General features: G+C 43.6%; 1 protein-coding gene across 1 annotated transcript in view; it reads left to right on the top strand.

Moving 5' to 3' along the window:
- Positions 1–24,956, top strand: part of Adamtsl3 (ADAMTS like 3) — a 306,645-nt gene that overhangs the window by 42,465 nt on the left and 239,224 nt on the right. Inside the window, exon 3 of the mRNA XM_052186018.1 lies at positions 5,146–5,265. Within this exon, the coding sequence (XP_052041978.1) occupies positions 5,146–5,265 (120 nt within the window). The remainder of the gene's footprint in view (positions 1–5,145; positions 5,266–24,956) is intronic.

Raw genomic sequence — 24,956 nt, 5'->3', positions numbered from 1 at the left:
ACACAGTAGATATTATTTTCTGCCATGAATAAGAAAATGATATACTTGAAAGTCAAAGCAATTGTTCCCTAGATTCTGAAGTCAACAAAGGGTTCTGTTGAGTTGATTAGGATTATTAATTGGAGAATATACTAAAGTTTTGACAGTTCAGTTTGATATTTATGCAGTGTAATGTTCTGCATATTAAAAATTTACTCTTTTGAACACTCCTCCACTGCTGGTGGGGTTGCAAATTGGTACAACCACACTCTGGAAATCAGTCTGGCGGTTCCTCCGAAAACTGGGCACCTCACTTCCAGAAGATCCTGCTATACCACTCCTGGGCATATACCCAGAGGATTCCCCACCTGTAATAAGGATACATGCTCTACTATGTTCATAGCAGCCCTATTTATAATTGCCAGATGCTGGAAAGAACCTAGGTATCCCTCAACAGAAGAGTGGATGCAAAAAATGTGGTATATCTACACAATGGAGTACTATTCAGCCATTAGAAACAATGAATTCATGAAATTCTTAGGCAAATGGATGGAGCTAGAGAACATCATACTAAGTGAGGTAACCCAGACTCAAAAGGTGAATCATGGTATGCACTCATGGATATTAACCTAGAAAACTGGAATACCCAAAACATAATCCACACATTAAATGAGGTACAAGAAGAAAGGAGGAGTGGCCCCTTGTTCTGGAAAGACTCAGTGAAGCAGTATTCAGCAAAACCAGAACGGGGAAGTGGGAAGGGGTGGGTGGGCGGGCAGGGGGAGAGAAGGGGGTTTATGGGACTCTTGGGGAAGGGGGCTTAGAAAAGGGGAAATCATTTGAAATGTAAATAAAAATATATCGAATAAAAAAATTTTAAACAAAAAATTACTCTTTTTAATAAAATGTATGTGTGCGTATTTATGCACATGTATACATGTATATATATGTGTGTATGTGTGCATGTATCATGTATGCATGTATTATGTATGTATGTGTGCTGGGGAACAGCCTCAAGTATCATCTTCATGAATGATTTGGGACATGGTCTGTCACTGTCCTGAGATTTTAAAGAAAGATCTCTAAAGCACACCACCAAGATGAACATCAGAAGGGAGAGGAAGCATCAGGAGTCTCCATGACTGGAGTCACAGAAGACATGAAAAAGGCTTATTGGAGCCTGGAAGGGTTGCTGTTGGTTTTCTAATATGATGAGGATACAGAGGGCAGATAAATACTGCAGCAGAAGAGGAGTGTGGCATACGCACTGTAGGAGATTTTATCCAGGCTGAGGACTGTCCCTTTCATGGAGCCCAGGTGTGGATGTGCACAGGAGGGAGTGGCTAGGACAGATGAATGTCCCTGGAGGCAGGCATCAGCACTAGCGGGTCTCTGGTGTCTGAGAAGCTAGTGGTGGCTCCAAGCCACACCCTGCTTCCTTCTGTGAACTAAAGTTCCTAGAAAAAAGTCACACATATGCTAAAGGTTCTGCAAGGCTGATTAGGATTTCCTGTTTGCGGAGAGTTAGAATGTTGACGATCACGAGCCAAATTATCTTGGGTTCTTGATAGTCTCTTAACTGTCATTTTGTTGTCTGCCTGCATATGTACTAACTAGGCAAATCTTCCACCAGCCCCAAAGCTAGGAATGCCATCAGAATAGTGTCTTAGATATATAGCAGAGAGTCTCCACTTTAGGGTACTCCACCCACCTGGTATTCCTACCAACCAATTTGGAACGTGCCTTGACTTGTGTATTCTTGGTCTGTCATTATATTCAAACTTGGCTCAGAATACATTATCTCTTATTCTCTTTGAGGTAAAAACACATGTTTTTTTTGTTTTTTTTTTTTTTTTAAAGTGTGGTGGTGGTGGTGGTGGTGGTGTGTGTGTACACATGTGTGTGGTTGTGTAAGTTAGGAGAGTGTGTTTGGTGTCCTGCCCTATCGTTCTCCACTTTATTCCTTAGAGACAAGATTCCTCACCAAACCTAGAACCTGGAGCTAGGCTGGGTGGCCACGGACTCTCTACCTGCCCCACGCTGGCATACATGTGGCTGTAAGTCATGTGGGTGCTGGAATCCAAACTTGGGGACTCTTGCATGCCCAGCAAGTGCTCTGACCAGTGAGCACTCCCTGCAGCCCCATGGGGGGATCCTTGCCAATGTCGTCACTTTCTCAGTCACTTCTTGTTTCTAGTGTTTCATTCTTAGTCCGGGATTATTCCAGAAAGCAAGCAAGCAAGCTCCCGAATCTCCTACTTTAAAACTCTGAATACCACATCATATTCCCCTCTCTGTGCCACATCTAGTCTCTATGGTATTCATTTCCCCTAATCCAAGTCACTTCTTCAACCCAGTGCAAATTTCCCTCGCACTGTACAGTAATTGCCCATTTTCTTCCGGTCTGCACTGAGCTCAAGCACACAGCCCTTCTCTCTGTGTCTCAAGCCCTCTGACAGCCTTTCCACGTGAGGGCTTTGAGGATTGCTCTTTCTCTGACCAAAACACACTCCTTGCTCTTTTGTGTGCTGCTCCTCCCTCTGCTTTAGGAAGAGAACAAATGGCATCTTTTTAGTCATGCTTAGCTAGGCGTCATCTTTAAAACCACGCCCCCTTTCCTTGCTGTCATATCGCCCAGGGTTTCTTTTTTCAACACTTGTAACTTCAGTTTTTCTTGTTTGCTTACTTATTTCCTTTGATGTATCTTCTCCACCAAAAAGGTAACCTCCATGATTATAGGGACCTTAACATTAACATGTTTTTCATGGTGTTCACAGCACTAAGACCTGTGCTAGGCATTAAAAGAGTCTTAGTATATGGAATGAATGATCAACAGAACGGATTTCTCCATGTTTTGCCCAAGGCTGTGATGTTGCAGTGCAAGCAAAGGCCTGGGTTGGTGAGGACGGACATGCAAAGCCTTCTTATATCCATTTGCAAAAGTAGAGGTTTGGGCCTTGCTGACTTCTAAGGGCTCCTCAGACTTTCATAATTATGCTTTCATGAATGCCGAAGGTAATAGAAACAAATGAGAATATGGGATTGGTGGGAGGGCTCAGTGGTTAGCAATGCCTATTGCCAAGGCTGACAAGTTAGCTCCCTAAGACTCAAGAGAGTCCTGACTCCAAGGCGTCCCACATTTGTGACATGGCACATGAATGCTCATTCACGTATGAATATTTAATAATAATAAAGAATTGTTATTATTGTGTTAGTTGATCTTTGGATTTTTGGTCTTTGACTTGACATAAGCTGGAGTCATTTGGGAAAGGAAGCTCAACTCAGGAATTACCTGCTTCAGATTGGCTCCTGTGTTGGTCTGTGGGGAATTTTCTTGATTGTGTGTGTGTGTGTGTGTTTTGGGGGGCAGCCCACTGTGGGCAGTGCCATCTGGGAATGTGGTCCTGCAGTGTGTAAGAAGGTAAACTGGGCAAGCAGTGCAGAACAAGCTGGCCAGCGGCCACACCCAGCGGCCACACCCTCTGCTTTGGTTCCTGCCTCCAGGCTCCTGTTCTGACTTTCTTTCATAATGGGTTCTGACTTGGATGTTTAAGCTAAGTAAATATTTTCTTCCCCAAGTTGATTTTTGTCAGAATGTTTTATCACAGCAGTAGAAAGCAAACTAAGACAGTGGTGTTAAATATCCAATAACAATTTAAATCTGACTTGAAAGGAAATTTATGAAGTCTCACAAGTTCTTCTTGTCTGGTGCTATTCAGTTTAGTAAAGTTAATCTGTTCAGTATCTGTTGACTAAACTCTTGTGTGCTGACTTTTCTGTTCAAAGTTTGTTATTCACATAAATGTAATTGGTTGATTGATTGATTGATTTAGACAAGCTATATAGCCAAGAATATTCTTGAATTTTGATTCTCCTGTTCCCCACCTCCCAAGTGTTGGGATTCCAGGCATTCACTACCAAGCCCAGTTTAGGAAGGGCTGGGGATCAAACCCAGGGTGTTATGCAAACTAGGCACCATTTTACCAACAGAGCTCAACCCCTAGTGTTCTGGCTCTGCTGTAAGCAAAACTTGTGTCACACTGTGGGAAGGTGACACCTGTCAGGAGTGCTTTGCATCCCACTGATCCTGGTCCAGAAAGCAACTTCCTTGGAGTGCTTCCTCTGGTCTCCTGTTTCACAGTTTCTCCTTCCCAAGCAGGGGGAGGGGTGGCAGTCAGGGTGTGTGCAGCCATTGTTGGCCAACTAAGACTATGCTTGGGGATATCACTTCCTTTGCCAATTCCCTCCTTGGTGGAACCAAGGCAGAGATAATGGGAGGCATTCCACACCCTCAGCTTCTCTCGGCCACCTCGGACAGAGTCATGCTGGATGGCATAATGGGAGAGTGAGCCCAAGCCCATTTACCTGAGGCATAGTCCACAGCCATTGGAACTTCAGACCAGTGATCTACATGCACGTTTGAGTTTCCCAAGGACACGATTAAGCCTTTCTGTGAAACAGGTCTATTTAAGCATGACTCTAGATGAAAACATACAAAGGGTTGTGAGAAGAGAAAAAGAAACCTCAAAGGAAATACGATAAAATAATTAAAAGTTGTTATTACGGTTCCAGGGGTATGGGTGATTTCTCATTGATTTTTTTTTTTTTTTTACAGCAGTCTGTATTTTCTAAAGTTCCTGTAATGAACAGAAATTTTGTTTGTAGTGTTGAAAAAAACTTCCCTAATCTTTCACATAAAGAAAAAAAAGATGGAACAAAGGAAGGCAAGGAAGAAGGAAGGAGTGAAAGAAAGAAAATTAATTCTACAGTGTTGGAGAGACCAAGCAGCTCAGGCTGTTCTCCTATGACCCAAGGCCAGCTCCACATCAGTAACAGGGCTCACAACTACCCCTTATTCCCACTCCAGGAGATCTGACGCCCTCTTCTGGCCTCCCAGGCACCAACATACATGTGGCATACATTCACACAGACAGCCAAGAGGCATGAACATAAAACCAAGACAAATCTCTTTTTTAAAGAAAAAATCTTAAAAGCAATGGGTTTGAAGTAATGAAACCTGAGCAAGTAATTGCTCCATGTCTTTAATTGTTGGAAGCTGGAGCAGGGAGGAAGAGAGAGAAAAGGGGCCACAGGTGTCAGGTTGGAATGCCCCCTGGAGGACCTTTCCTGGTGTCTTCTTTGTGACCATGCCACCTTGCCTTTCAGGCCGCAGCAGAGAAGTCTCCTGGAGCCTACTTTCTTCCTGAGTTTGCACTCTCTCCTCAGGGAAGCTTCCTAGAAGACACCACAGGGGAGCAGTTCCTCACGTACCGCTATGACGACCAGGTAAGAGACTGCAGAGAATCTCATCTCCCAGCGCTGCCTTCTCTTCCTCAGAAATGCCAGCAAAGGGCTGGGGAGGCCCAGTGCTTAAGAATACTTGCTTTCTTTGCAATCGTAAGAACTTGGGTTTGGATCTGAAGCACCTACAGTGAAGGCCTTGTGTGGTTACTGTGTGCTTACTTATGTTTGGAAGTCCAGTGCAGGACAGTCAGATCAATGAGGCCTGTTGGCCGTCAGCCTAGAAGATAAACACTCAGCTCCAGGTTCAGTGAGAGGCTGTCTGAGGGAATAGGATAGAAGTGATACAGGAGGACAAGCAGTCTCCTTCGGCCTTCACACGAGCACAGGTGCACACATAGATACATATATACACATGTGCACGTGTGCATGCACACACACAGTGTCTACACAATAGAACATTGTGTTCCTCTGGCCAGTATTAATGTAACAGATCCTTGCACCCTGCAGGACCCTGAAGCTGCTGGATGCAGTCACTTCCTGCCCTGTAGGCAGTTCTGCTCTGCCTGGAATATGGCTCAAGAATGACTCTCGTTTCTCTCACAAGAGATGAGGTTTTAGATATCACTGAATTTATTCTCCCAGAGAGAGTTATTGGAGGATCCTGACTGTATAGTTGTTGCTTCTCTGTCCTCTCAACTTTCACTTCACTACTTTGGGGGGGGGCTGCAAACACCAGGGCCAGCAGAGTGATGTTCTACATGAGGAGAGAAGGAAATCCGGTTCAGCACAACTCAAATCAGTGCTGGTTTAAATTTCTAGAGTCTGACATCAGTAGTTTATTGTAAGGGTATTTGAGTACATTACAATTTGTAAAAAAAATAAAAGTTTCCTGGCACAATCCTCTGTGCACAAGGAGGCATAACTGTATCAAAACGTTTCTTTTTTTTATTGATATATTTTTATTTACATTTCAAATGATTTCCCCTTTTCTAGCCCCCTAATCCCAAAAGTCCTATAAGCCCCCTTCCCTCCTCCTGTTCTCCCACCCATCCTTTCCCACTTCCCTGTTCTGGTTTTGCCCTATACTGCTTCACTAAGTCTTTCAAGAACCAGGGACCACTCCTCCTTTCTTCTTGTACCTCATTTGATGTGTGGATTATGTTTTGGGTATTCCAGTTTTCTAGGTTAATAACCACTTATTAGTGAGTGCATACCATGATTCACCTTTTGAGTCTGGGTTACCTCACTTAGTATGATGTTCTCCAGTTCCATCCATTTGTCTAAGAATTTCATGAATTCATTGTTTCTAATGGCTGAATAGTACTCCATTGTGTATATATACCACATTTTTTTTTTTTGCATCCACTCTTCTGTTGAGGGATACCTGGGTTCTTTGCAGCTTCTGGCTATTATAAATAGGGCTGCTATGAACATAGTGGAGCATGTATCCTTATTACATGCTGGGGAATCCTCTGAGTATATGCCCAGGAGTGGTATAGCAGGATCTTCCGAAAGTGAGGTGTCCAGTTTTCTGAGGAACCGCTAGACTGATTTCCAGAGTGGTTGTACCAATTTGCAACCCCACCAGCAGTGGAGGAGTGTTCCTCTTTTTCCACATCCTCGCCAATACCTGCTGTCTCCTGAATTTTTAATCTTAGCCATTCTGACTGGTGTAAGGTGAAATCTCAGGGTTGTTTTGATTTGCATTTCCCTAATGACTAATGAAGTTGAGCATTTTTTAAGATGCTTCTTCGCCATCCGAAGTTCTTCAGGTGAGAAATCTTTGTTTAACTCTGTACCCCATTTTTTAATAGGGTTATCTGGTTTTCTGGAGTCTAACTTCTTGAGTTCTTTATATATATTGGATATTAGCCCTCTATCTGATGTAGGGTTGGTGAAGATCTTTTCCCAATTTGTTGGTTGCCCATTTGTCCTTTTGATGGTGTCCTTTGCCTTACAGAAACTTTGTAATTTTATGAGGTCCCATTTGTCAATTCTTGATCTTAGAGCATACGCTATTGGTGATCTGTTCAGAAACTTTCCCCCTGTACCGATGCCCTCAAGGGTCTTCCCCAGTTTCTTTTCTATTAGCTTCAGAGTGTCTGGCTTTATGTGGAGGTCCTTGATCCATTTGGAGTTGAGCTTAGTACAAGGAGACAAGGATGGATCAATTCGCATTCTTCTGCATGCTGACCTCTAGTTGAACCAGCACCATTTGTTGAAAAGGCTATCTTTTTTCCATTGGATGTTTTCAGCCTCTTTGTCGAGGATCAAGTGGCCATAGGTGTGTGGGTTCATTTCTGGATCTTCAATCCTATTCCATTGATCCGCCTGCCTGTCACTGTACCAATACCATGCAGTTTTTAACACTATTGCTCTGTAGTATTGCTTGAGGTCAGGGATACTGATTCCCCCAGAATTTCTTTTGTTGTTGAGAATAGTTTTAGCTATGCTGTTTTTTTTTTTTTTTTTTTTTTTTTTTTTTTTTTTTTGTTATTCCAGATGAATTTGAGAATTGCTCTTTCTAACTCTGTGAAGAATTGAGTTGGTATTTTGATGGGTATTGCGTTGAATCTGTAGATCTCTTTTGGCAAAATGGCCATTTTAACTATATTAATCCTGCCGATCCATGAGCATGGGAGGTTTTTCCATTTTTGAGGTCTTCTTCCACTTCCTTCTTCATAGTCTTGAAGTTCTTGTCATACACATCTTTCACATGTTTTGTAAGAGTCACCCCAAGGTACTTTATACTGTTTGTGGCTATTGTGAAGGGGGTCATTTCCCTAATTTCTTTCTCAGCATGCTTATCCTTTAAGTATAGGAAGGCTACTGATTTGCTTGAGTTGATTTTATAATCTGCCTCTTTGCTGAAGTTGTTTATCAGCTGTAGGAGTTCTCTAGTGGAGTTTTTTGGGTCAATTAGGTAGACTATCATATCATCTGCAAATAATGATAGTTTGGCTTCTTCCTTTCCAATTTGTATCCCTTCGACCTCCTTATGTTGTCTAATTGCCCGAGCAAGTACCTCAAGTACAATATTGAAAAGAAAAGCAGAAAGGGGGCAGCCTTGTCTGGTCCCTGATTTTAGTGGGATTGCTTCAAGTTTCTCTCTATTTAGTTTGATGCTGGCTACCGGTTTGCTGTATATTGCTTTTACTATGTTTAGGTATGGGCCTTGAATTCCTGTTCTTTCCAAGACTTTAAGCATGAAAGGATGCTGAATTTTGTCAAATGCTTTTTCAGCATCCAATGAAATGACCATGTGGTTTTTTTTCTTTGAGTTTGTTTATGTAGTGGATTGCATTGATGGATTTCCATATATTGAACCAACCCTTCATCCCTGGGATAAAGCCTACTTGATCATGGTGGATGATCATTTTTATGTTTTCTTGGATTCGGTTGGTGAGAATTTTATTGAGTATTTTTGCATCGATGTTCATAAGGGAAATTGGCCTGAAGTTCTCTTTCTTTGTTGGATCTTTGTGTGGTTTTGGTATCAGCGTAATTGTGGCTTCATAGAAGGAATTGGGTAGTGTTGCTTCTGTTTCTATTTTGGGAATAGTTTGAAGAGTATTGGTGTTAGGTCTTCTTTGAAGGTCTGATAGAATTCTGCACTGAAACCATCTGGTCCCGTGCTTTTTTTGGTTGGAAGACTTTCTATGACCCCTTCTATTTCTTTAGGGGTTATGGGATTGTTTAGATGATCTATTTGGTCCTGATTTAATTTTTGTATTTGGCATCTGTCTAGGAAATTGTCCATTTCCTCCAGATTCTCCAGTTGTGTTGAGGATAGGCTTTTGTAGTAGGATCTGATGATTTTTTTTGGATTTCCTCAGTTTCTGTTGTTATATCCCCTTTTTCATTTCTAATTTTGTCAATTTGGATACTTTCTCTGTGCCCTTTGGTCAGTCTGGCTAAGGGTCTATCTATCTTGTTGATTTTCTCAAAGAACCAGCTCCTGGATTCGTTGATTCTTTGTACGGTTCTCTTAGTTTCCACTTGATTGATTTCAATCCTGAGTTTGATGATTTACTGTCTTCTACTCCTCCTGGGTGAATTGGCTTCTTTTTGTTCCAGGGCTTTCAGGTGTGTCGTTAAGCTGTCTCTCCATTTTCTTTTTGGAGGTACTCAGGGCTATGAGTTTTCCTCTTAGCTCTGCTTTCATTGTGTCCCAAAGATTTGGGTATGTTGTGCCTTCATTTTCATTAAATTCTAAAAAGTCTCTGATTTCTTTCTGTATTTCTTCTTTGGCCAAGGTGTCATTGAGTAGAGTATTGTTAAGCCTCCATGTGTATGTGGGCTTTCTGTTGTTTTTGTTGCTATTGAAAACCACTCTTACTCCATAGTGATCTGATAGGAGGCATGGGATTAATTCGATCTTCTTATATTTGTTGAGGTCTGTCTTGTGACCAATTATATGGTCGATTTTGGAGAAGGTACCATGAGGTGCTGAGAAAAAGGTATATTCTTTTGCTTTAGGGTGAAATGTTCTATAAATATCAGTCAAATCCAATTGGTCCAAAGCTTCAATTAGTTTTACTGTGTCCCTGTTTAGTTTCTGTTTTCCTGATCGGTCCATTGAGGAGAGTGGAGTGTTGAAGTCCCCAACAATTATTGTGTTAGGTGCAATGTGTGCTTTGAGCTTTAGTAAAGTTTCTTTTACGAATGAGGGTGCCCTTGCATTTGGCGCATAGATGTTCAGAATTGAAAGTTCTTCTTGGTGGATTTTTCCTTTGACCAGCAAGAAGTGTCCTTCTGTGTCTCTTTTGGTGACTTTAGGTTGAAAGTCAATTTTATCTGATATTAGAATGGCTACTCCGGCTCGTTTCCTGAGACCATTGGCTTGTAAAATTGTCTTCCAGCTTTTTACTCTAAGGTAGTTTCTGTCTTTGACACTGAGGTGTGTCTCCTGTATGCAGCAAAATGTAGGGTCCTGTTTCCTTATCCAGTCTGTTAGTCTATGTCTTTTTATTAGGGAATTGAGTCCATTGATGTTAAGAGATATTAAGGAATAGTGATTATTACTTCCTGTCATTTTTGATGTTATTTTTATATTTGAGTGGTTATCTTCCTTTGGGTTTGATGAAGGAAGGTAACTATCTTGCTTTTTCCAGGGTGTAGTTTCCCTCCTTGTATTGGAGTTTTCCTCCTATTATTTTTTGCACACCTGGGTTTGTGGAAAGATATTGTGTAAATTTGGTTTTGTCATGGAATATCTTGGTTTCTCCATCTATGGTGAATGTGAGTTTTGCTGGGTATAGTAGTCTTGGCTGACATTTGTGTTCTCTTAGAGTCTACATGAGATCTGTCCAGGATCTTCTAGCTTTCATCGTCTCTGGTGAGAAGTCTGGTGTGATTCTGATGGGTCTTCCTTTATATGTTACTTGGCCTTTTTCTCTTACTGCCTTTAATATTCTTTCTTTGTTTAGTGCATTTGGGGTTTTGATTATTATGTGATGGGAGATATTTCTGCTCAGGTCCAGTCTGTTTGGAGTTATGTAGGCTTCTTGTATATTCATGGGCATCTCTTTCTTTAAGTTGGGAAAGTTTTCTTCCATAATTTTGTTGAAGATATTTGCTGGCCCTTTCAGTTGTAAATCTTCACTCTCTTCTATGCCTATAATCCTTAGGTTTGGGCTTCTCATTGTATCCTGGATTTCCTGGATGTTCTGGGATATAAGCTTTTTGCATTTTGCATTTTCTTTGACTGTTGAGTTAATGGTTTCTATGGTATCTTTGGCATCTGAGATTCTTTCTTCCATCTCCTGTATTCTGTTGTTGATATTTGCATCTATGGCCCCTGATTTCTTCTCCAGGTTTTCTATCTCCAAAGTTGTCTCCCTTTGTGATTTCTTAGTTGTTTCTACTTCTGTTTTTAGATCCAGGATGGTTTTGCTCAGTTCCATCATTTGCTTGTTTGTATTTTCCTGTAATTCTTTAAGAGATTTTTGTGTTTCCTCTTTCATGACTTCTACCTGTTGACTCAAGTTCTCCTGCATTTCTTTAAGGTTTTTTTTTTTTTTTTTTTTTTTTTTTTTTTTTTTTTTTTTTTTTTTTTTTTTGCCTTTCTTCTTTATTGGCTTCTATCTCTTGAGCCTTATTCTCCTGCATTTCTTTAAGTGATTTTTCTGTTTCCATTATACGGGTTTCTAGCTTATTCATGTTCCCCTGTATTTCTTTAAGAGATTAATTTGTGTCCTTTTTGTGTTCTTCTAGCAGTATCATGACCAGTGATTTTAAATCCAAATCTTGTTTCTCTGGTGTATTGGCATAACCAGGACTTGCTGATGTTGGAGAGTTTGGTTCAGACACTGCCATATTGCCTAGATTTCTGTTAGTAGCATTCCTGCATTTGCCCTTTGGCATCTTGTTCTCTGGAGCTAGTTGGTCTTGTCTCTGGCTGGTGTTTGAGCCTCCTGATAGGCTCTAGGGCTATTTCTGCAACACTGGATGGCTGTGTTTCCCCTGTTGCAGATTGATGATGTGCTTTCTTCCTCTTGGGTGCCCTTGCGGCCCTAGTGTGCTTTGCCCCAGATTGTGTCTGTGAACCAGATGGTGCCTGTTTGCTCCTTCAGGGAGTGCTGAGGGTGTATGCTGCGGGACATTTTCTGAGTGCTGATCACTCTGCTGGGCAGCCAATCTCCCAACTGGGTTGGTGCACACAAGGCTAGCCTAGCTGCTCAGGCCCCCAGTCTAGGCAAAAGCCTGGCAGGCCGAGTTCCAAGCAAAGTTTCCCTCAGGCTATGAATGTTAACTGGTTCTGTCAGGTGGCCAGGATGGCAGCGTGTGCACTACCTGAAAGTGCCGGGAGAGTCTGCTGGGCTAACAACCTCCTGGCTGGGTTGGCACACAGATGGCCCACCGAGCAGCCCAGTTCTTGGGGGCAGTCCAGGGCCTGTTGGGGCCTAGACCCCTGCTATGTTAGCCTCGGGCTATGCCTGTTAGCAGGCTTTGCCTGCTAGAACTCTCTGGCGTCCCGTAGGCAAAATGGCGGCAGGTGCCCCGGGCCGGGCAAACAACCTCCTGGCCGGGTTTGCACACTGATGGCCCCCTGAACAGCCCTGGGCTTGGGTGCAGGCCAACGCCCGTTGGGCTTAGACCCCCGTGATGTTGGCCTTAGGTTATATTTGCGTACCTCAGTCTGTCTGATTTCTCTGGCGCCCGAGATCCAAGATGGAGGTGAGTCTCTTGTAACTGACTGGCGGGAGGCAGAGTTCTGAAGTGCATCAAAACTTTTCTCCAAGTACATGCCATTTCTCCTGTAAAGAGGGATTCTAGAGATAGATGCATGTGTTATCTTACGGTCCTAGAAGATGATTTGGTTGGTGTCAGTGTAGAGCTCATCTGGCCATTGGTCCTGGTTATGGGAGCTCCTGGCTATACAGATAATGCAAAGGTCACCTAAAGTATTAGTCACTTCCGGTCCTGCTTGTGGAAGCTTGGTGTGGACTGGCCGTACAAATAGTACACATTTTACCAGGCTATTGACCACCTCCATTTCCAGCCTTCTGGATGGAAAAGCACGTTATGCATCTCTCCATTGAAGAGATAATCCTGCATGTTTAACAATCCTGTGCTTAACCTTCCTGGTTCTCCAAGTGCTTATCTGTGGGCTCTTGGACCTTTGCGATCCCAAGAACTTCCTTCAGGGACACCAACACCTTGATTTTCTAAGCCTAGTTCTTAGACTGAAACAGACTATGTGTGCAGTTTGTGTGTGTGTGTGTGTGTGTGTGTGTGTGTAATCACTCCATAAAGGCTAACTAGAGAATTAAACCATGCTTGCTGTGATATATAATCTGGACATTTAGAGCAATGGTTCTCTTTCATTCTCAGTTCACAGTGTTGACATTTAAGATCAGACAGGTCTTTCACATCACCTTAAATTGTAAACCAGAACACCAGATCTGTCAAATATGTTTCTAGCTGAATACCTGGATTCCAGGGCCAGTGGTAGAGAACAGAAAGTGGAGATTTAATCCTACACGGGACCTGTGTGGCCCTGGTACTTAAAGGCCCTGGTAGAGATGAAGACCTAGGCATGATCTCCTTGTCACGGCATACCACGGCATCTAGAGGATGACTGATGATTTGGGACCAACCGTCTTGTCTTTAGCTGTATGGTCAAAGACCAGCATCTTGTGCTTGGATCTAGGAAGACAATGGCCCCAGGAGGAGCAACTTTGAGAGACTTAATCTATTGATGTGATATGTGTGAGAAGAGAGCAGGATCAGCTCTAGGGTTGGCTGGACCTGCACTGGGATGTGGGTTAGAATGAGGACTGAAGTCTCGCCTAGTGTGAGAGGCTGGTACTAATGAAAGCCTGGAGCAGATGGGGAAGCCCAGTGCCTAGGACTCGATTTCCCCCAATCACTGGGGCTATGACTGAATTACCTACTCTTAGTGTGCATAGTTCTATATCTGGGGTTGGTAATTGGGGGCAGGGCTGTGGCCTGGAAAACTGCCCATTGACACAGAGCTTCACAGATCGCTGGGGCACGATGAGACAAGATTGCACTTTTTAAAACTGGAAAGCTCAACAGTCACTTCTCCAAGTTCCCAGAATCAACATAATCATGGGAGCTGGGCTGAGCCAGGTTAATCGTGGATTCACATCATTGGCTCAGCCATTTGGGGCTGGTCCCCAGTTAGATCACTAAGCTGTGCTCTGCCTTTCAACCCCATGGAGCTTCAGAAGGTCTGTAACTCATAGCTCCCTCTAAGCCAGATATCAGTGCGTCAACAGTTTTTCAAATGAGAACTTTATAGAAACCAAGTGAGAAACAGTGAGGGCGGTTTACTCCGGACTCAAACAGGTTAGGAGCATGTGCCACTCTTGCAAAGGGCCTGAGTTTGGGTCTCAGCGTCCACATGCCGTGGCATTCCGCCACCTGTGACTTCAGCTCCAGAGGGATCAATGCTGTCTTCTGGCCCCAGAGGTACCTGCATTCATGTGCCTATGCTCGCCACCCCACATAGACATAATTAAAAACGAAGATACATCTTAAATTAATGTTTACTGAGGTCTAACTGCACATGGAATGCAGAGTTATCTGAACTCTAGGACATGGCAGATTTCAGTATTTTTTTTTTCATGTGTGGATCAACTACCAAGTTGGAGAGCTAGACTGCTGGGTTCCATAAGAGGTCTCTGCAGTCCTTCCTAATCAATATCTACTACCCATGAAGGACAGATGCCTCTGACTCTGTCCTTGGTATAGGCTGGTTCTGTCTGCCTTTCAGTTTGTTTTTACACAGGTGGAAGATCTGGCACGTGCTCCTCTGTGTCTGGCTTCTTCTTTCAGACATCACTGTGACTAAAAGCTTTGGACAAGTCTTTGGATCCAGTCTCATACAAGGTTTAGTGTTCAGCCATCAGTTGGAGCACTTGAACAGACTGTCTCAGATAAGGCAGACTACAACAGTCTGGGTGGCACTCCACCATTCTTGCATCGCAGGAATTCCCAGAGTGTCCCTAAATGTTTTGCAGGGCAGTTGACACAAAGATTCCATACCTGGGGACGGGGTGGGGTAGTGTTTGTTATATGACAGCCACAAAGTGGTGTCCGTGGCTGTTGCCCAGGACAGATCTGCCCTGCCAGGTGGCTTGGGTACCTACCTGCCGAGTGGGAGCATTTAGAGTAGTTGTAGTGCTTTGCTCTCACAGTGGCCTGGAGCCAGCGTGACAAAACACTTGTGCAAATGAGGCCACAGCCTGGACTGTAAAGTGGTCGGGGCAGAGGTAGGTTTGCTGGGCTCCTCCTCCCTACAAAACACTCATTTTATAAAATAGGAGGCAGGTGGTAGGTGTGTAGACATTGGCTTTCTTGAACAACTCCCACAGGACTCTTGAAAGTATTTTATCCTGGGCCCATTTTCGTGAAGACCTTTAGGTCACTTTCCAAATGTCCCCTGGATTAGGTGCCTGGAAAACTAATAACCCCCAGGCCTGTGCAGCACAGCTATGGTGCAGGCTCTGTTTAATGAGACACATAAAAGCCACATCGTGGCTTATTCGGGAGTGGAAGCAGCTTCTAGGGAGAGAAGAGCCCGAGGCCAGCCGGCTACACACTGGGCTGCGAGCAGGCCTGGTCAGGCAGCCTTCATGTCACTTCCATCTAATGAGCTTGTAACAGTGAAGTGACACCTGTGAACCTCAGATCCTTCAACCGTTTTCCAGAGCCCAATGAGTGGGTTTCACGACCTTCCCTCCTTCCACTGGAAAAAATATCTAGTTTGAAACCACAACTAGAGTATTCCAGCTGCCGTGTTAATTGGTTCACTCTGATTACCCAGGCACTCTGGCCAGCAAAGCAATGAACTGTTACTCAGAGAGTTAGAGAGTTGTACAGCCAGCGGAGAGACAGACCAGTTCCAACACCTCATTCCACAAGTCAGGAAAGCAGAGACTCTAAGTGTGCAAATGACTTAGTCAAGGACATTCAGGTGGCTAATTGAAAACGGAAGACCACTGCCCTCCACACCCCAGACCCTGCTATCCTAGACCATATACATCAGCTTCTCTCAGCTTCAAACTCACCTCAGGTTTAGGGGTGAGTTTGTTCCTTTGTTCCTTTCCAAAGATCTTGATCCCATGGCTGTGATCAAGGAGAGCTTTGGGGACTATAGGAAATCACAGGAATGCTTAGATATTAATGGACTGATTTACGATTTCAGACTCAGCAGCTCCAGGAAGTTGAGGTTAGTCAGGAGCAGCATCGTAGAAGCCTTATCATTCCCTCCCCAGTTTTTAACAGAAATCATGGTGTTTTCAAAGTCAATCCAATAGCATTGCCTCCCGCTGGGTAGCACATCTTCGGAGGGAGAGCCTTTGGATACTTGGATGCAGTAAGCATGCAGAGTAATTACAAAGCACTTGCCTGGGACACTTGCTGTGGTGGCTGTGGCCTAAATAGTCTTGGCAGCTAGTCTCTAGCATAAGTGCTTTTGTCTCCTTTTTGCCTGAGGACCTCTACAGGGACAGCAGCTGCACGTGGGTCCTTCCTCTAGCTGTAGTTGTGTGTAGGGAGTAAGTAGCTCCAGGTCTCCTTCTGGGAAAGGGAGATCTGGGAATGAGGCTTTGTTCCATGCACACTTCACCGTGATCCACTGAAGACTAGAATGTGAGACACCATTGTGGACACTGGTTTACCAGTCTGTAACAGGCTTCGTGCTTCTCCACATGAGCCTGCTTATTTAAATGGTTAGGGAGTGTTTTGTGCATGGGTGATTTACCCTCTCTTTAGCCCTTTGGAACTTGTTAGGAGTGAAGAGATGAGGAAGACTCATCCTCCAGGCCTGGTGGGCAGTAGAAGAGGCTTCCTTCTTATTGACAGCCACAGTTACAGAGGAGGCAACATAAAGCCAAAGGCAGCTTAGAAATTCTGCCTCGTCATTGGTGGGCTGTGCTGTGTAAGTTGTCTTTACATGCTGTGTGTCCATGTTGATGTAATGTCAGCCTTGCCAATTTTAGGCTTTAAATAAGCAAAGAACAGGACATCGTTAGTTTTGAACATGAGAATGGGGCTGGGCATCTGGTAAATGGTGAGGCAAATCTGTAGTAAGCTTGGGACCATGTGTGAGGAGAATACCTTGACTTCACAGTGCTGAGCCATTAGATCTGTCCACACCCACCATCCCCTCACACTGTCAGGTGATGTAAGTGTGACTCTTTACTGCAGGCACCAGGGACGGAGCCTGTGACTAACTTAGCATTTGTGTTGTCTCTCCCTGGTGCATATATACATATGTATATACTTATACATATACATATATATATACATATACATATATATATACATACATATATACATACACACATATATGTATATATGAAGTTATTCCTAATTGCATTCTGCTGTATGCTTGCATCTTTTGACCACTAGATTCTCAAGTTCCTTTTTCCCCTTCCTGCCTGCCCTCTTCCTTCTCCCTCTCCTCTTTTCCCCTGGGCTGTAAACCTGGAGTCTTGCACATGGTAGGCAACTGTCAATCACTGAGTTGGTTATCCTCAGCCCCCCCCCCCCCTTTTTAAATTTTTTTTATTCATTGTATTCTTTATTTACATTTCAAATGATTTCCCCTTTTCTGGGTCCCCACTCCCCGCAAGTCCCATAAGCCCTCTTCCCTTCCTCTGTTCCTCCATCTACTCCTTCCCACTTCCCTGTTCTGGAATTCCCCTATACTCTTGCACTGAGTCTTTCCAGAACCAGGGGCCACTCCTCCGTTCTTTTTGTACATCATTTAATTTGTGGATAATGTCTTGGGTATTCCAAGTTTCTAGGCTAATATCCACTTATAAGTGAGTGCATACCATGATTGATCTTTTGAGACTGTGTTAACCTCACTTAGTATGATGTTCTCCAGCTCCATCCGTTTGTCTAAGAATTTCGTGAATTCATTGTTTCTAATGGCTGAATAGTACTCCATTGTGTAAATATACCACATTTTTCGTATCCATTCCTCTGTTGAGGGACACCTGGGTTTTTTCCAGCTTCTGGCTACTACAAATAGGGCTGCTATGAACATAGTAGAGCATGTGTCCTTATTGCATGCTGAAGAATCCTCTTCATATATGCCCAGGAGTGGTATAGCAGGGTCCTCCGGAAGTGTCATGCCCAGTTTTCTGAGGAACCGCCAGACTGATTTCCAGAGTGGTTGTACCATCTTACAATCCCACCAGCAGTGGAGGAGTGTTCCTCTTTCTCCACATCCTTGCCAACACCTGCTGTCTCCTGAGTTTTTGACCTTAGCCATTCTGACTGGTGTGAGGTGAAATCTCAGGGTTGTTTTGATTTGCATTTCCCTAATGATTAATGATGTTGAACATTTCTTAAGGTGTTTCTCAGCCCTCTGAAGTTCTTCATGTGAAAATTCTTTGTTTAGCTCGGTACCCCCAATTTTTAATGGGGTTATTTGGTTCTCTGGGTTCTACCTTCTTGAGTTCTTTGTATATATTAGATATTAGCCCTCTGTCAGATTTAGGGTTGATGAAGATCCTTTCCCAATCTGTTGGTTGACGTTTTGTCCTTTTGACAGTGTCCTTTGCCTTACAGAAACTTTGTAGTTTTATGAGGTCCCATTTGTCAATTCTTGATCTTAGAGCATAAGCTATTGGTGTTCTATTCAGGAACTTTTCCCCTGTGCCTATGTCCTCAAGGGTCTTCCCCAGTTTCTTTTCTATTAGTTTCAGTGTGTCAGGTTTTATGTGGAGGTCCTTGATCCATTTGGAGTTGAGCTTAGTACAAGGAGATAAGAATGGATCGATTCGCATTCTTCTGCATGCTGACCTCCAATTGAACCAGCACCATTTGTTGAAAAGACTATCTTTTTTCCACTGGATGCTTTCAGCTCCTTTGTTGAAGATCAAGTGACCATAGGTGTGTGGATTCATTTCTGGGTCTTCAATCCTATTCCATTGATCCGCTTGCCTGACATTGTACCAATACCATGCAGTTTTTATCACTATTGCTCTGTAGTAAAGTTTGAGGTCTGGGATACTGAATTCCCCTGAAGTTCTTTTACTATTGAGAATAGTTTTAGCTATCCTGGGTTTTTTGTTATTCCAGATGAATTTGAGAATTGTTCTTTCTAGCTCTATGAAGAACTGGGTTGGGATTTTGATGGGGATTGCATTGAATCTGTAGATTGCCTTTGGCAAGATGGCCATTTTAACTATATTAATCCTGCCAATCCACGAGCATGGAAGATTTTTCCATTTTCTGAGATCTTCGATTTCCTTCTTCAGAGATCTGAAGTTCTTGTCATATAGGTCTTTCACTTGTTTGGTTAGAGTCACCCCAAGATACTTTATGCTGTTTGTGGCTATTGTGAAGGGTGTCATTTCCCTAATTTCTTTCTCAGTCTGCTTATCCTTTGAGTAGATAAAGGCTACTGATTTACTTGCGTTGATTTTGTAGCCAGGCACTTTGCTGAAGTTGTTTATCAGCTGTAGGAGTTCTCTAGTAGAGTTTTTTGGGCCACTTAAGTATGCTATCATATCATCTGCAAATAGTGATAGTTTGACTTCTTCCTTTCCAATTTGTATCCCTTTGACCTCCTTATGTTGTCTAATTGCTCTAGTTAGGACTTCAAGAACTATATTGAAAAGATCTGGAGAGAGGGGGCAGCCTTGTCTAGTCCCTGTCAGCCCCCTTTTGTAATTTAAACACTGAGAGAGAGCCTTACTGAGCAGCCCATGTAGCCTTGAACTTTCTGCCTTACTGCCACAACTCCCCAAGTACCTGGGATTACATGTCTGTGGCACTGGGCATGTCATCTACTTTCTTCTACTCATATGTAAACCTTAAGGAACTTTTAGGACCGCCTCCAGCCTTTGGCCATACTACCTTGAACAGCCATCTTTATTTTGTAAATTTCAACAAGTTCCTCGAAGTCACACTGACTATTGCACATGATTCTACAGTTGGGAAAAAAAACAGATCTGTGTTTGTGACATCTGTGATGCGAAATCTTAGTTGACTCTTGACAGATTTGGGAAGACAGCTCACTGGAAGAATTTGTCAGACTGGCTTATGGGCAAGATCTGTAGGACATTTTCTTGACTAATAACTGGCATAGAAGGGCTCAGCCACTGTGGGACCCCCCTATACAGATGGTGGGCGTAGGCTTTATAAAATAGCTAGCTGCGGAAAATCAGAGTGAACAGACCAATAAGTAGTGTTCCTCTGTGGTTTCTGCTTTGAGTGCCTGCCTTGTATTCCTGCCTTGGCTTCCGTGGAATGTAAAATGGTAAGAGAAATGAACTGTTTATTCTCTAAGTTGCTTTAGGTAATAACATTTATCACAGCAACTGAAAATACAAACAGCAGACAAACAAACAACCAGGACGTCATCTCCATCCACCGCCGTACCTTGGGTACCATCTGAGCTGATTCTTCTCCCTTTCCCTGCACACCACCGACAGCCCACTTATGTGATGTCTTCATTCAAGATGTGTGGGCTGGGCCAGTTTGCATTTCTTGTTTTCATGGCTGGGGACCATCCATGGGGGACATCCAGAAGACTAGATGTGTGGCTCTGACAGGCCCTTGGAAAAATGCTTATCTGAGTTGAAAGGAAGCCCAGTGACCCAGCTCTTCAGGTGAGGAATCTGAGCTTTAGGAAGAAATGATGTCCTGTCCAAGATCTGGAGGCCAGGCACACAAAGCCAGATGCCTGTTCTCTGCCCTTAAGCACAGTTAGGACATTTTTTTTAATACCTCCTCTTACATCTAATCTGTGGGTAGGGAAAGTATGAGAGAAATGTTTGAATGAATTTTTAAAGCTAGCAATAACAACAGTATATCAATAATGAAGTCTTTGTGTAGTCTTACTCCTCAACCTCTCTTAAATGACAGCTTTCTGATGCCATTATGCCAAACCTAATTTTCCCCTTTCCTTATTTAACTATTGATTTATGCATTCTTTCTTAGGAGAAGTCCTTTTGCTACAAGTACATCTTGCTCAGAGTAACTCCTTCCCAACTTTTCATGGACATCTTGGCCAGGAGCTGTGTTGTGGTTAAGCTGCTGGCAGGCCTCAAAACCATCACTTGGGATTTTTAAAGTTATTTCTGTAATAATTTTTTCTTTTTAGCTTGGAAAGCTTAGAGCAACTCCTGAAATTTCTGGTAAAGGAGGATGAACCCAGCCCTTGGGTCTGTGTAGTTCTGTTGTCTTTTTCACTGATCAAAGTGAGTCACGTACATTCTACACACAAGAGCATCTCCATGTTCTTCTCAGCCACTGAGTGCCGCGTTTTTCAGGACCAAGCCATTAGAGTTTGAGTGGCTCATTGTTTTGTTATTGAGTAATCTCGACCGAGTGTAGCCATGCTCCTTAAATATTCCAAAGATTTAGCCACCTAATAAGAAAGCAAGCTTATGGTCTGCTAGGAAACGAGAAGACATCAATTAGAACCATGTGTATTCTGACCTAACTCAGGCACACAACAAACACACAAACCTTGCATGTGCAACATGCCTTTAACATGTTGCACATGACTTTAGCCCATGTGAACTCTGAATGTCATTATCTCTGAGATTTTTACAAGTCAGATCATTCTCCAAGATCATCTGTTCTGTTCCTTGAAGTTTAATACCCAGCTCTTGAATTATACAGACATTGTTCTCTTTTTATACTGTTCTTCTTAGATTCATTCGGGGATGGGGTGGACTATGCTGGGCTTTTTTATATCTTTGCCATGCAGATATAAATGGTAGATATAGGAGAGGGACATTCAAGACAAGTCCAACTGCCCCCCCCCAACTATAGCTGCAGAGCTGAGACATGCACCCCCTCCCCCATCATCACTCTTCTCTGAGATCATGCCACTTCTTACTGGAAGAGTCCCCAAAATCTTCATACACTTTGCGACTAGGTTATTTCAAGCACACTAGGTCCATTCTTTATAGTCCTTGATGAATGCGTCTGTTTCCTCTTTTCCACTGTCTCCTCTCTTTCACAGTTCTCAGGCCTTGCTCTGAGTTCTCCTCTTTTACTCTTTGATATTGGCTTTGCATTCCCACTGTCCTCTCACAACCAAATTTCCTACTTTCTGCTTCAGGTGCCGACAAGGCTTTCCTCCTATGACTTCCATTGCCCGGCCATCAGCCATCATGAGGCTGAGGTAGGAGTTTGTCCTGCCACTGCTTCCTGATCAGACTTCTGTACTCTTGGTGTTTTTCCCTACTGGAGATGGATGCCATCCATCCAGAGTACCCACCAAAGTGTTTACAAAGGGCCATTTCCTCCTCTCTTTCTCCTGCTGTCCTGTCATGACTCTGAGACTGGTCCAGGATTGTAGACATCCCCAAATTCCATTGTCATCCATCATTTCTAGTTCTCTCTAGCTCCAGTGATCATCACCCACCCTCTGTTGTATCTACCCATTCTACAGGTCAGCCTGCACCTTGTCATGCCTCACACAACCAGCTCTCTAACTTCAGTTCCCTCGCTTCATAGCCTCCAATGGATACTCTTATTACCCACATACTTTTTTTATATATATCAAAGAGAGGTTCAGGTCTCTTATCTTTCAGTTTGTCTGAGATGATCAGAGGTCCCCTATATATCAGCACTATTTCTGCCCTTATATTCACAGATTTCCTGCTGTGTCGGCTGAGTAGATTAGTACTGTACAGATCCACTTGTTGGACCTTTTCTTGTCCTTTATTCAGGTAGCCTACTGAGGTCTGCTGTAAAGTCTCAAATAGTGAAAGACAGCTCCATTAGGGGTAGATGCCTGACTGTGACCTTTGATTGTCTCTGGTTCTTTACTTTGGCCCCTTTCATCATCTCCTAGTAAGCAACATTCCTGCTACTTAGTCCATTAGTGTCTCAAATAAGCGCCAGACTTACATACTGCCATGCTTTGTTCTCAGGCATAGCCAAGTGAGTGGGTTTTAGAGATCAACGGAGATACAAAACAAAGATCTGTTGCTTTGCTGCCCAGGCCAGAGGGAGCCATGCCAGGCAAGAAAAGACATCTTTGATTCTCTCCAAGCTGAACTTGGAAGGACTAGGTGTAGAAGCAATAATGGAATTTTCCTCATCACAAGGGATTTGAGGAATTGTTTTCATTGGCTGATTTGAAGTTTAGAAACATTTCCTTTGCCGTGGCCAATTCTGGCCTACATCACAAAAATACAAGCAGAGTTTGCAAGGAGGCTCCTGGTACTAAGGCTCCAGGAGATCCGACCATCCAGTGGGTGCTTCAGTCTGCTCATTCTTGGAGTTTTAACACACTGGCCTGTGTTTCCTTGGATGTGGGGTTCAGGGAGCTTAGGAGTACCCTGAGGGCTCTCCTGGTGGTGGGAAAACTGTCTCTACTCATGTATGCTGACAGTCCATTGCTTGGCTCTCTGCTTTAGCTACCTTTTGGAATGGTCCTAATCCCAGGCTTATGTGAACTGCTAGATGGTGGCCCATGCCCTGTTTTCCTAGACCAAGACAATCCCAGTTTCTATGCTGCTTTCTGGCCTGGACTTTATGTCCTCTCTTGAGCTAGGCTCCTCTAGTGGGATCAGTCTTCCGAGGTCTGGCTGTGGAGCTCATTAGGACATCCCAAGGTCACACAAGGCACAGCTGTGTGGCTGTTGAAGACACCTCACTGTCTTCTATGGTTGGAGACTCTCTTTGCAGTGTCAACCAGTCCATTTCTAGGTCAGGTGTTGTGCTTTCTCTCTGATCTTTCCTCTCCTTCAGACCCAGAACAACTTGCTTCAAACACCTTTCTCTTGTCTCTTATACCCTGCTCCTCTCCCTTGAGGTTATAGGATTATGTTTGTTCATTCTTCTGATCAGTTATTTCTTCTTCAAGGAACTCTGTAGGCATAAATTTTTTTTTGAAACCTACTTTTAATAAGGGTTCAACCTCTCTCTAGCCCACCACCCAGCCGAGGTAGTAGTGGAAGAGAAAAGTTATTAGGATGTATGGGAAGTGGACCTGTTCAGCAATAGTTCTGTGTGTGTGTGGGGGGCTTGATCTTCTTTCTCAACAGTTCAGTCCTGTAGAAAAATCCAAATATGATTCAGTAGCTACAGTGTCGTCCTCTAGGCAGGCAGACACCAGGCACGAACCTATAGTTGTAGTTCAATCCTGAAAGAACTGCAAGGCTTGCCAACTGGTCTGAGGTAAGGCTGCAGGAACCTTATGAGCAGTTCTTGGACAAGTTTCTCTCAATGGTGGTATTATTACAAGTTGAGCTCAACAATGCTATGTAAGGCAAACCAATACATGTGTATAGTTAGTGAAGAATGGCGAGGTAGAGCAAATCAAACCAATGCTTAGTGCTGGTCCCCCACTGTCTGTGGGGTCATAGTTATACCCACCATCAAAACATCCTTTCACCCGTGTCTGCTTCAGGAAAACATTCTTTCACATGTTTACATTAGCAAGACATACTTTTACCTGTGTGCCCCAGCAAAACATCACTTTAAATAACTAACTTTCAAAAAAGACTAAAGTTTCCACTTCAAATCTCTTCCATGATCTCTTCCTCACCTTCATTCCCCCCCCCCCCGCTCTGGGGGCGGCCCCTACTCACAAGTGACTCGTGGCCCATCTTCTCATTTTTCTCCCTTTTTGTCTCTCCCTCCCTTCTCTTACCTTGCTTACCTTAACTCCATCTTCCTTCCTTCTTCTATTCACCCCATCTCATTCTGGGCTTTCTTTTTTCTTACAGCTTTTTTTTTTTTAAAAAAACCTCCTAGCATTTTAATTTATGGATAGTGGATGCAGGGAGTGAGAAGAGAGAGGTGAGGACTTTTGCATGTCTGGAGTGAGTCTGGAGGGCCTCTTCATCCAAGCTGCAAACTCTGCAGGGATCTGCATCATGTGCTGTCTAGCAAACACAATCGGGGTTTGAGTTTGGATGGCTTTCTGTCCAGCCTCCCATCCCCAGGGTCAACAGTGACAGCTCTGGGCAGTGGCTGATGACTTTACATGGGCTCTTCCCTGAAAACACTGTGCTCATGCCCATCCTTCTGCAGAGGCTCCCCGCAGACAGTTGTTCTGGACAGGTTTTCATTTCCAGCCAATGATGAGCAGCAGCTCGCATGAACACCTTTGAGTGGTATGGAAATTGGCATCCACAGCAAACACCTCTCTTCCTCGAGCTGCAGTCATTTGATCAGCATTTTCTCCCTCAAGTTTTCCATGGTCCCCGCTGAAGTTCTCATGTTTCCTCCTTCTCCTCTGGTCCCAGCCCAGTGGTTATTCCCTCTTCCTT

This window comes from Apodemus sylvaticus, chromosome 1 (genome assembly GCF_947179515.1).
Source record: "Apodemus sylvaticus chromosome 1, mApoSyl1.1, whole genome shotgun sequence".
Classification (NCBI taxonomy): Eukaryota; Metazoa; Chordata; class Mammalia; order Rodentia; family Muridae; genus Apodemus; species Apodemus sylvaticus.
This window is presented reverse-complemented; position numbering and strand designations above follow the sequence as displayed.